The 12,960-nt window shown below is 44.7% G+C and overlaps 1 protein-coding gene across 1 annotated transcript in view; it reads left to right on the forward strand.

The window, feature by feature from the left end:
• Positions 1–12,960, forward strand: part of PAPPA (pappalysin 1) — a 181,704-nt gene that overhangs the window by 90,986 nt on the left and 77,758 nt on the right. Inside the window, exons 8-9 of the mRNA XM_030000700.1 lie at positions 1,242–1,370; positions 2,988–3,079. Coding sequence (XP_029856560.1) covers positions 1,242–1,370; positions 2,988–3,079 — 221 coding nt within the window. The remainder of the gene's footprint in view (positions 1–1,241; positions 1,371–2,987; positions 3,080–12,960) is intronic.

Below are 12,960 nucleotides of genomic sequence, written 5' to 3' on the forward strand. Positions count from 1 at the left end.
ATTGATATCTACTTCAATGGCTTTGTTGCTCTGTGTAGTAGATATATCTCTTCACAGTACACACTTCATTAATATGTGCTTTTTGACCAAGTTCCTGTGACAAAAAGACATGTATATTACTGTCAGTAATTGGGGCAATATGAGCGAATAAGTAGAGGACTGGCGTGGGTTAGGAAAGAGCTGGGTTGCGTTATGGGCTCTGCAATTAGCCTGATTGATGACTTCGAGCAAATCATTTTGCCTTCACCACTCTGTGGCTTTACAAATCGGCACAATGAGGATAATGGTAATGAGTTTCTTTGTGGAATGTTTTGAGTTCTGATAATGTAAAAGAAATTGTAAAAGAGCTAAACATTTATATTAGGTTCTTTATTATTTCTGTATTGCATATAACAGAATTATTCCTCATTTACAGATGCACCGGATTTAGGTAATTATGGCTTTGCATAAATATGTAACAGTTTGCTAATTCTTTTGTGAATATTTCGATGCTAATACCGTGATGCAGTGCTGTGGTATGGATCCTATTTTTTGTGCTTTCCTTTTTAACTCTGTTGTTTTAATACCTGTATGCAAAGTGGATAACTTATTTATCTGTCACTGAAACATCCCTAGTCCAGTTCTGTCTTAAATCAATGGGCAAATTCCCACTGGCTCCAGCTGCAGTTGCATTGAGCTCAGGGCTGTTGAGGAAGTAATCAGTGTTTGTAGGGTATTTTAAGTTCCTTAAATGAACTATGCCACAAACTTGCAGGTAATGCTGTCCCTGCTGTGGAGAGATGGGAGCAGAAGTGCTCGGAGGCTGAGCGCAGTGAAGCACAGGGCTGGTTTCTTAAATGCTGCAGTGCTATTGACTGTCGGTAATGGTGTTACCGTTTCCCCCTGCACGCAGTGAGGATTGATACGCTGTCGTGGTGTCAGGGCAATGCCATCTTTAGTGTGGGTATAGGTGTAAGCAGCAACACGCCGCACTGCATGTTTTTCATCAGCAAATAGTTTAGCTGTCAAATAGTCAAGAGTTGCACCTATTTCAGACCTGTGCATAAATCAAGCATGGACATAGGTAGCGCTGATTATGCTCATACAAAAAAGACACCCAACCAAAAATTAACCCCATCAAAATGAGGTAGGAATATTCTGAGGGCCTGATTGAATTAAAACTTGCTTTTTTGGCAGCCAAAATTGCCCTTTGCTACCGCCTTTGTTGTACCGATCACTTAATATTTCCTTTTGTCTTGCAGGGAACTGAGCGATAGGACCACATACACATACCAGGTCGTCATTGTTTCCGGGATGGAGGAGAGCGAGCCTTCCCCCGCGCTTGTGTATATCTCTGGAAGTGGATACTGTGGAGACGGGATTATCCAAATGTAAGTCTGGAGCGAGCAAACAGATAAATCTGGGCACATCTCCTCAGCCAGAATCTGAGACTAGAAAGGAATTGATGACCTCTGATGTCTCCTTAGTTTAGGCTGGCTCTCATCTGTAGATAATGACTCATGTGCTTGATGATTACCAGGATGATGACATTTAATTGGAACTTAGGCCCTGTTATCCTGGCACCAGTAGATACAGACAGAGATACAGATAATGGAGTCCAGACAGCAGGATCGATACGAAAGTACGCTATATGCTGTTTATGCTGTTTGTTCATGTATCCATATCTTTATACATGTATATGACATTTCCTGTATGGAGCTCAAGTAAGTGCTGGAAAAATCCACACAGCCTTTGATGCTGTCCTTACACATGAAGTCCCATGTGCCTGGCAGCTGGTGGACAGGGTAAAACCCCTGCTACGTGGTGGGCCAGGTTCCTGGTGCAACCTCTTGTTTGACTGACCACCGGAGCTGGGATGCATTTGGAGATGATAGATTTGGCCTCTGAGGGAGAGTGCTGGGAACTGCATGTTCTCGATCAGCTCCTCCCTCTCACCAGCTGCCAATCTCCAGACCACTGAAGATGTAAAACAATCATTCACGACTATGTTAGAGTTTATTCTTTTACTGTGTTGGCCCTTAAGGCTACCTGCTTCAAAGCTTCCTGGCATTAGATAATTTAATTCTTTAAACGATGGAAGTAACAACAAGCAAGTGCTTAATCCAGCCAGTATTATTTTCTTGAAATAATGCTGATCAGCAATCACATAGTTCAACTCCGTCAGATGATATACCTGGCAGCAAGTATTTTCAGGATGAGGCCCAACAGGCAGGGAAATCAAAGAGAACAATCAAACGACATATGAATCCAGGGTAGTCTTGGAGAGAGAGGTGGAGAAAGACAGATTAATTTTGCTTTCCATAACTTTTCTCCTACTGTTATGTTTGCACATTCCTCAAACATCACTTGTGGCTTTGCAGCAAGCGTCAAACAATAGCTGAGCTGCCTCGGGAGCGAGCAGGAACCAGACTGTCACAGCTTGGTTGGTTGTGGCCCCACTTGCAGCTGCGGCAGCCCCTTTCTCATCTGCTTCACACTCTTCTCCCCACACGCTGCTCCAACCGTGCGGGCTGGCACAAGGCAGGACCCCATCCCCGACACCACCTGCTCCCTGTCGACTGCTGTCTTCCAAATGGTGTCACCTGGAATAGCCCAGCACCAGGCTTTATGCCTTGTTATTCCCATGCTGGGGTCACAGTCTGGCCCTTCCAGATTTAATACAAAGAGTTTCAGAGATTCCTGTTCTCTTTTTCCCCACCTGCTGAGTTGCAGCCACACCAGCTATGAAGGAAGTTACTCATATCCTCATCAGAGAACAGCAAGTGGTATCCACATGTGCAGGAGAGAAGTGGCCAGGCAAGCTTGTGAACCAGGAATGATGAAAGTCAGGGCTGGAGGAGAAAGGGAGAGGTATTTTAAGGGTCAGCACACAAAGCTGCTGTACTGGATTTCAGGGCTTTAGGGTTCTGCAGAGGGGTTGCAGCGATCGTCGGGATGATGCCATTTGCCATCTGACTCCTTTTTGCATGTGTGTGCCCTGCTTACAGAGACTTGGGGGAAGAATGCGATGATATGAATAAGATCAATGGTGATGGCTGCTCCCTATTCTGCCTGCAGGAGTTATCCTTTAATTGCATTGGTAAGTCTGGCTCAGAGACCTTCCACTCACGGTGGGCAACAACTCTACGCAGAGTGCAAGGCAAAAATCAACAGTATTTTCAGCATTTCCAGCTGAAGAGTTGTCATGGAAGAGAAAAAAAGGTGGAATTTGTAGGTTTGAAAGGCGAACATATCTTCCCAGCTTCTGGTCATTTTGGTGGGAAATTGGTTCTGCTGGCTTTGAAACAGCCTAGGACTTAAGGCTAAGTCAGCCATTGTGGGACTGATCCAAAGCCCATTGAAGTCAGTGGGTGGTTTTCCACTGGCTTCAATAGGCTTTAGATCTGGCTATGTGAGAAGACATGAACTGATTTTTTCTGGTAAACAGGAGGAGGAGTGAAAGGGGAAGGGAGTGAGACCAGAAGCAAGTCCAGCTGAGGTCACACCTCCTTTGAGTTGCAAATCAATATCTGAGGATCAAAGGTCTAGCTAATCCCCTTTTTCAGAGGTGAAAACTACTTAATCAGATTTCATTTGCAAGCCTGGTTTGCTCTGATTAGCAAAACCTGTAAGCACAATGGCCGGAAGATGCTCGAGCTATCGGGGATAGCAGGGCTGCAGTTGTGAGCTTTACATATTTATTAAACTCTCTAGGAATGCTGGGGGCAGAGAAGGGAAGTGGAGACCAATTTACGCTGCACCTTCTGTGGGGTAGCCCTGCGTTATGGGATTGTATTTCCCAAACAGGGCTCAGCAGATCTGGGGAGGGATGAAACATGCGGAGCTTCTGAAACCAAAGTTAATGTTTATAAAACGTCGGCTTTTTCTCAAGGGATTTTGTGAGATTCCTTATCTGGACTGATGAAGCAAATACTCTGTCCCATCTAGTGATCCCATGCCTTCAGCTCAGGCCATCAGTCCTAAGCAGATAACATAATGTTGGCAAGACTGAAATTGGCTCTTTTTGGCAAACGGACAATTATCTCTTGTGCCTGGAGTGACATATAAAGGACCTCACAGGCACCACGTTTCCCTTGGGTGGTAAGCTAGGGACTGCTTGTCTCATCATAATGGCTAGATTTTTACTTCAGCATCCCACACTGCGCAACTTGAGGCCTGATTTGGTGATGCACTTATTTACATATTTACATATGTAAATTGCTCTATTGAAATCTGAGCGTATTTATGGTTGAGGCTAATTGTGACTATTGGTGGTCTTGAAGTTACACTTGTGTTTCAAGTAACTTGCTGCATTAGACCCTCAAGCACTGAAAGATATTAGTCATAATATTTTGGAAGTGAGATAAACACTTATGCAAATGGTTTGGGTTCTCTGGAAGTCAGGCATAGGGTGAGGCTGGTTCCAGCAAGGGTTTGGGTTGCAGCTGTATGGCTGTATCACCCTGCTCAGCAGCAGGTCTGAGCTCCTCAGTCCAGGTCTGTACTTTGACCACATCCCAGTGTTATGTTAGGACATGACCCAGGTCCTCCCCTGTGTACGTTGGTTCTCAAGGAAACCGGGTTGCGTGTGCTGCGCAGGAGCTGCGTCATGCTTTAGGTAAATCCCCAGACAGGAGTAAGAGTGGGATGTCCCAAGCCTTGGACCCCACAGCAGTGTTCTGCCAGGTGGGTGCAGGAGCCTGCTTTACGCACATGTACACCTTCATCTCCAGGACCAGCAATGGGGCTGGCTAAAGTGTGGAAAAAACCTGTCTGACAGCAATGCGATTAGAAAATGAAGCAACTAAAACATACAGATGGATTTTTCTATGCCATTACACAGGAAGGGATTTTTCAGATTTGCTTGTGTTGAAAAGGAAAGGGGAATTCCAGAGGTGAAAAGTTGTTTGATTGTCATGGGCTTTGGAAGGTTGTGGTTTTCCACTGGTCCTGGATTACAAAAGCAAATGAAATCAAATTGTCTGTGAAATACTGAATGTGGGGACTCACTTAGGTGAATCAAATTAGCTGAATCAATGGAAAGGTGCGTGGACGCAGAGCTTACAAATGTTTTGTTGTGTGACTTTACAAATGGTTTGTTGCATCACTTTAGAGTTGTGGTGGTGCAACTGCTGTGGTGGTGATGGCCTCAGCGTGCATGCAGAGTCTGCGAGGGTAGACCAGCTGCGTTGTTTTGGGGCAAACACTGCCTTCATCGAGTCCCTAGGAAAGGTTCAGAGAACGTAGTACCTGTGAAACAGGTCCTATTGGCTTTTGTGGGTGCTGGACCACCATGAATTAGGACATCAAGAGCTAGAGAGAAACTGCTGGCTAATCTTTCGCACAAATGAACAGTACTGATTTGTGTTCTGCTTTTACATATCAAGCATTAAAATCTCACCAGAAAACATAAAGATATTGGGGAAGCAAGTGGCTGTACGTACTACATAATAATAATTTAAAAGAGCAGAAATTCAGCATTCTCCACAATCTAATAATATCAGACCAAATCCTCTTCCTTCAGCCAAACAAAAGTCGTCTTTGAGACTGATGGGGTGTTTTCTTGGAAAATACAGAATGCTTGGGTCCCTGTTTGAGGAGCACAGAAAAATAAGTGTACTTTATTTCCATGTTTACAAGGCTAACACATGTTATAATCCTGTAGGACAACAAGTAATTATTTCAGAGAGTGTTATTTTTGCAGTGATGTTCTTGTTGTATTATGTAGCTCTTTAGAGCCCTGGGAATCACTCCCCTTCACCAAAGAATTCAGTGAGCCTCAAACACATGTTCAGAGGCTTTGCTGGCTTGGGGGCCTCAGGGTTTGATCTTGCAAATGCTTCCTTCCAGGCATGTCTCTGAACTACCACAAGGCATTCTTTAGACTTCAGCAAATCTAACCACAACAGTGAAGGCAATGCTTGTCACAAATTGTCTGCAGGATTGGGTCCCACATGGCTGAAAATAATCACTAAACATTTTGTTCGCAAAGGCAGGGCTGAAGGGGTGTCATCGGGGGGTTCCATAGCAGGAGGTTTGATAGCGAAGCCCAAGCAGGCTTCTTCCTTCCAAAGCAGAGACCACGCAAGTCTCTTTGCTTGGTAGAAGACAAATACAACAGAGCCTGCAAACACCACCAAGCTTTAGATTTAGAGCCATGAATCACAGAATAATTTAGGTTTGAAGGAGTCTCTGGAGGTCTCTGGTCCAAGGAGGGCCAGCTTCAAAGTTAGATCCAGCTTCAAAGTTGGAGCATGTTGCTCAGGGTCATGTCCAGCCGCGTTCTGGATATCTGCAAGGATGGAGGCAGCCTGTTTGCAGGTGTCCCTCTGCCTCTCTTTCTCCCTTTGCCTTTTACGATCATGAGTTTTAGTGGTTTTTTTTTTTTAATTGGTCCAACTTTCCTTTGAATAAATGGCACAAGGCTCTCAAGACACTTTGCGCTAGTGCCTGTAATAAAATTAGACTTTTTTTTTTTTTTCTTCTCGGTTTTGTTTTCCCTCCTCCTTTCCTCTCTAATCAGATAACAGTGGATCAATCTGCTCTGCCACGGGAGGAGGGGCGCGGGGGAAGGAAGGAGGGAGGCAGGGAAGAAAACTGTGTGGTCTTACTGTCAGGCTGTCCTGGCCTTCTCTGAACACAAAGCCGAGTAACAGAAAACAGATAAGATTAATAGCGTTTTCTTCCTACAACACGCTGAAGAGCGACAGTGAGATTAATTAATTAATTAATGAAAGCATCTGGCAGTACTCCTTTTTTAAGTTCTGCAGTACACTCACCCTTCCCCATCCTGAAATTTATCATCTCTACTTTTTTTCCCCTTTGCATAGCAGATTTTGCATATTTTATCTCCTCTGCACAGAATTTGGTCCCACGGGGAAAGTTTCGCTTTGCCTTTTGATTTGTAGGAGACAAGTGAATCAAAGTCGTGTCCGCTGTGACTGATGCACCCCTCTCCTACCTCTTGGCTGCTTTTCTTTCACCTTGCTCTTGATTACTCTCGGGATAACTGATTTTTGCGATTACTGTGGATCTCAGCCAAGTTCAAGCTGATGTGTCCTGTGTAAAACAGGCCCCAGTCGTAAGAGTTATGATTTGCAGTTGTGGGAACCCAGAGCTTTTTAGCACTTGATCCATTCCCACCAGACCATTGAGAAATGGGTGTCTAACAAGCAGCTGAGCACCTTGTCCTTGGTATGCACTCTCCCACACACCAACATTGTACACATGCATCTAGATATATGTGCAGACATTGAAAAAGAGCTCTGCTTTCATTTGCATTCCTTTTGTTGAGTGTGATGTGCATTATGCATTGATTTAGCTCACCAGTGCTGAAGAAAGAGAAGGATATAATAAAAAAGATGCAGAGATCAATAAAAAAGAAGGGAGGGGGAGAGAAAGTGATATGAAAAGAGATGAGTAAAGACTGATAGACACATTGAAACACAGCTGGGAAGTAGCTTCAGAACTTCTATCTACCCTTAAGTTTGTATGGCAATTTATGGGGTTTTCGGTTGCATCTTACTGGTGTTATTGCTACGCTTTATCTCCTTTGCTTGTAAGGGGCTCTTCGCTAAAGCCTTTTTACAGCAAAACAGGGCAGCGCTTCCGCTAACTTCCACATGTGAGTGGTCCTACTGAAGAACGTGAATGTTTCAGGTTAGACACACGTCTCCGTGGTTTGTTGGATCAGGGCCTCAGGGATGTAAAATAAAAGGAAAGGCACAGAGCAGAGGAAAAGAGAAAATAAATATATGTAGCTCTTGAATTTACCACCAACTTCTGGCATGCTTGAAGCATTAGTCGCCAGTGGTTGTTCTGGGAGAAGTATGATTTTAATTTGACAATGATCCTTAAACACCTTTTCTTTCGCTCCTGCTTGGCCTCAAATGTTTTTTTGCTACCTTACAAATCTGGATCTGTCCTTCTTCTCCTCAGAGGCCTCTCCCTCCAGCTGTGAGCCTTACCTTTGTGGGAGCTCTATCCTTTACCTCTCCCATTATCCATAAATTAAGCATAGCACTTTCCCCTAATCTTATTGTTTGGCGGGCTGCATTGCATTCAGGGAAATGATTAATATTCATGAGCTTGCTATCTCTGTTTGGTGCATAATCCTCTAGGGAAATTGCAGTGTTAAATGAGTGACACAAACCTAATTTTATATGTCTTTTCTTTCCTTTCTTTCTTTTTCCTTTTTTTCCCTTTCTGACAGAGAAGTAATGTGCTTAAAATAAATTGATGGATGACCATCCATATTCATTGTGGGCATGCTTTGAGAGCGCGCCTCCCTCCCATCCTCTCCCCCTCCCTTCCTCATACCCCTGCACAGGAACACAGCTTTGACTGCCGAAACCGCGGCCCCACACAGCAGCTAATGGTGATTTTGCCTTCTTTCACGAACATTAAATAGGCCTTGGCTGACCCTGCCGAGGGCTTTCAGTAGAACAACAGCATGGGAGAAACCGAGCCACCTTGCAAGTGAAACTCAGCATCTCACAGGGCATCAATAAGTCTAAAGCATTGACCAAGGAGCTTGGGAAAGAGTATTGCTGTCGATAAAGGAGCTGAGGTTCTATAGCAGAATTTCATAGCAAGTAGCAATGAATTTACCGACCGGGGCTATTCAGACGATATTTGTGTGAATCCTTCAGTTAGGGCAAATACTTTGAAGCTGTCTGTTTCCTGCAGCTCATGGGAGTGTGGCTACGTGTTCTTAAATGTCTAAGCACTCATTTGGCAAGTTAGTAATCACAACATCGTCATAAAGTCTCTTAAAGTGATTTTCAGACTGCCATCATTAATAGTGCAATCTTGGTAGGGCCATCTGAGCCACAGAGCAGAGAGAGCAGGCATCTCAGGCAGCAAAATACAAAGGACAGATGCTTTTTTGTGGGGGAGAATGTGGGCTGGAGTGGTATTTGCCTGCATTTTTCCCTAGGCCAGTGACTCCAGCCCAGCTCAATCCAGCTTCGGTTTTTAGGACACAGCTACAATGAGAGCCCAACAGAAGAATTACTCCTTTGCTTGTTGCATCCCTCACGCATTACTCTCTGTGGATCAGAGAGGCTTCCACGGCTAGTCATACTTCCCTCCTTAGAGTATCCTCTGTGACTCAACAGCAACTTGCTGTGCTGATGATGATGCTGAGCACAAGACCTTCCTTTGCAATAACATCCTACCACAGGCACAAACAAGCAGTTTGTTTTCCTTGGTGAATGGCACCACTGATTTTTTCTCTTGGGCTCCTTCCCAGCCTCCCAAGCAAGTGGGCCAGGTGTTGAGAAGGGCCACGCTGGCCAGCCTTCTCGTGGTTGTAGAGGTTGCTGCCTTGTGTGACAGAAGCCTCAAGACTTTCAGTCAAACAGTCTGCACGTTTAGCTAATACATCTGTGTAAGCCTGAGGAAATATTGAAATATTCTCAGCACCGCTTTTCTGATTTATCCAACCACCCAGGAAGGGAAACAAGATTAGGTGGGAAGAGGACATGTGTTGTAGTGCTTTTATAACGTGCTTGGTTGTCCGGGGTTGGGGGAAGGCCACATTGGCTCCTGTTGGCTAGCTGCAGAGCAGATAAGGTCTTACCACCACTGCTAGCGATGGAAAATATCCTTTCGCTTAAGTGACAAAGGCTCGTGTTCTTGGAGGTGAAATATCAAATTTCAGTGCCGGGCTCTGTGAGGGAGTTGTAATTGTATCTGTCTGCAGCACACAGATCAATTGCATAATTATTGTGCTCCAACCGCTATATCATACCGATGAGCCGAGTTACGCCAGACAAAGGACAAGCCCAGGAATGTATTTCCACGAAGCAGCTGAATTACCAGGGAGCCGTGCTCTGCAAATGCATTATGCCCGCCTGCTCGGTTCAGGAGATGCTCAGACACGATTGTCATATTGTAGAGAAAAAAGCCTCCTGCGAGGCCCCTGGATGTTCCGCAGTAGATTGCAACACCCGTGTTGCCTTCATTTCCAAAGTGTCTGTTTTATTTCATTGAAGGAAAACGTCACAATTTATTGATATGCAACTTTATTCAGAAAGGTCTGCCCAAGCTCTGTGTAATGGTTTTTCTCTTTTCAAATCAGAACATCCAGGAAGGAAAATAACTCTCGAATATTTTACTGTAGCAGGAAATATCTCTGTCTCTGGCTTCTTCAATATTAAAGAAGAGATTAGCAGATATCCTGGAAGCAAGCCATGTTATTCACTCTCTTCCCACTGAAGCCAAAGGTGAAACTCCCATAGAAATAAATGGAACAGGTTCTGTGATTGCTCAGCCGCCGGGTTCATGTGATATGCAGTGGAATTATTTCTCCTTTTGTGATAGAAACCTCTGGATACATTTCTTCTCATCTGTGAACATAAACACCAGTGCTGGAGATGTCGATTAAGTGACAGGGTGGTAAAATCCTGCTTCTGTAGAAGTTGCTGACTTCGGTGAGCCTGTGATTTGGCCCTCCCTGTGTCTGAAAAGGCCTGCACACCCCTGGATAGACCTTACAGGGGTTAAAATGTGAAGCTTGTTCTGTTCCAAGAGTTTGTTACTTTGAGACAATGCTTTTGCATTTTTGTCCCCCCCCCCCCCCCTTTTTTTTTTTTTTTTTTTTTTTTCGGACAAATAGTTATGTGGCATGAGACTTGTTATAGTTGGAAACATCCCTAAGTAAACAGCTGAGCTTAAAAATACTCCTTTTTTTGTCTGGCCTTTTAAAAAAAATAGTAGTTATTGCACAAAAGAAGACTATGCTGATGCCAATCATTGCGTTCTAGCTGAAAACAGGAAGCCGCCCCAAGTGTCTGTCCCCAGCGCTTTGACTATGCGGCTCGGACATTAAAAGCCTCGTCAGAGGATGTGCCCTGTGCTATGCATTGGATCTCTTTATCTCTCTCTCTCTTTTTTTTTTTTTTTTTTTAATGAGGTGGAAGGCTGCCTATCACAGATAAATGTATATCCTGCATGTCTGCTTCCTGATCTGTACCAGACTTCATTCATTTCGCTGGTTATTTTCTACCCTCGCTTTGAACAGGTAACTGTGATGGGGAGTTACCTGCTCATCCAGACCTGGTGTGGCAGGCGCTTCCCAAGGTACTCCCTAAATCCTCTGCCTTACCTTGTGCATCCTTTCATCTCTGAACCCCAGAGGAGGGGTTTATATTTCGATACAAAAGGCTGTCTTTTGCACTGTGCTCGGGCAGCTTAAGAAGCAAGGAGAAATGGAGTTTGCATCATTTTCTGGTGCAACACACGAGAGCCTCAAGATCATTCTTGATCTTGAAGCCTGACTGCAATAGGAAGCAGGCCAGGTCTTGCCAATCTGTTTCCCCAACAAATCCCCCTTTTCCAGATTGATGTCTGCCACGGAGTGTTCAGGGATTCCCAGGTGTCACAGAAATCTTCACTGAAGCGGAGACTGCCTTTTCCCAAAGCAAGGGCAAGAGTGGGACTTTGGTTTGGCCCCAGCATTTTTGTGCCTTCAGTAAGAACTTTGTCAGGGAAAAAGAGCTTGGGCTGCCTGAATGAATACGTGTTCCCCGAGTTCAGCTCAGGATCCTTCAGCATCTGTTGTCAATCCCCCAGAGATGCTGTTTCCTGCTGCCAGGTGCTATGCCTGCAGACATTTTACTGTTCTAGGTTTAAGCTGGATTTCCAGGTAACTGCTTTTTAATTTTTTGAAGTCATTTTTCCTTGAGGACAAATCAGATTTCCTTCATGTTCCCTTCCTGCATATCTCTTTCAAATCAGATTCAACTCTGAAGTGAGAAGTCCCAGTGTTGATGAACATAGTCCATGACATGGGCCATACATGACCAAAACATCACTATGACCTTTGCTAGATCTTGGGAGCCTATAGAGCTCTGTGGAGACAAAAATTAGCTCATATTACCAAAGCCCTGGATGCATTTCATGTCACAGTAGTTGAGAAGAGAATGGAAAAGGCATTTTGCACCATTATGGAAATAAAGATGTTAGCTACTGCTTCCTAGAAATATACCACTCCTGACACTGCCCTCCCCGGCTTTGAGCCTGTACGACTCTACGGATTTAACTGAGCTGTGTTCACACCACTGTGGAAAGGGAAGAAGCCTGTTAGTTTGTATTTTGTGAGGGCAATCGTAGGAAGAAACAATCTGGTCGTTTTTCACTTTGCTCATGAAAATGTAAAGCCCAATGCGTAATCTACCAAGCATCCAAGACCACAGTAAGAACCAGGAATCAGAGCTGGTGCTCAACACCTGCAGAAGGAAGAGCCTCTGCTGTTTTTTGGCAGCCCACTCAGTGATGCACTAAATTTGGCTGTTGTAGATTGATGCCCTCGTCAGTCACCTCACCAGTGTCTGGGAAGGATTTAAAGAAGTCCCCCTCTTTGCCATCACTCAGAAGTAGGAAGCTCATGGGCAGAAAAGGTCTTCCCCTCTTCTCACCGATGCTCACCTCAAAGCATGGCATTGCACGCTTCGGGATGGGGTGTCAATAGTAGGACTTACAGATCTTCCTTAAAAGAAAGCTAGGGTTGCAAAGCCCCTTTTCCCCATCATTTTTCAAAGCACACAAAAGCAAGCGGGTACCTAATCTCTCAGCCTTTGTGCGCAGTGTCATCCAGCCAGCGAACCGGCGCTGCGACGGAGGGCAGGGTGCAGCGACTCTCTAGGACTAGCACAGCCAAAGGGCTCATGACAGTGCAGTTCAGTAAGACTTTGTTAATCATTTAGGCAGTCTCCATTTAATTCAGACATCTCAGTCTCTCCATTCGGTTCCTCCCTCGGGTTTTGCAGGCTCCGAGCAGACAGATTTATTGGGGTCTTAAGCATAATCAGGAACAAATTAGCCTCTGTTAGGATCACACACTGGCCTGGATCACAGCTATTCAAAGGCTGCCTTCCCATCCATGTGAGTATGAATTAAGTCATCGGATTGGAGTAGGTCTTGAGTATTCTTTTATCCCAAACACACGATCTTATCAGAAGCCCATTACGTTTATCA

Source organism: Aquila chrysaetos, chromosome 24 (assembly GCF_900496995.4).
Source record: "Aquila chrysaetos chrysaetos chromosome 24, bAquChr1.4, whole genome shotgun sequence".
NCBI classification, from domain to species: Eukaryota; Metazoa; Chordata; class Aves; order Accipitriformes; family Accipitridae; genus Aquila; species Aquila chrysaetos.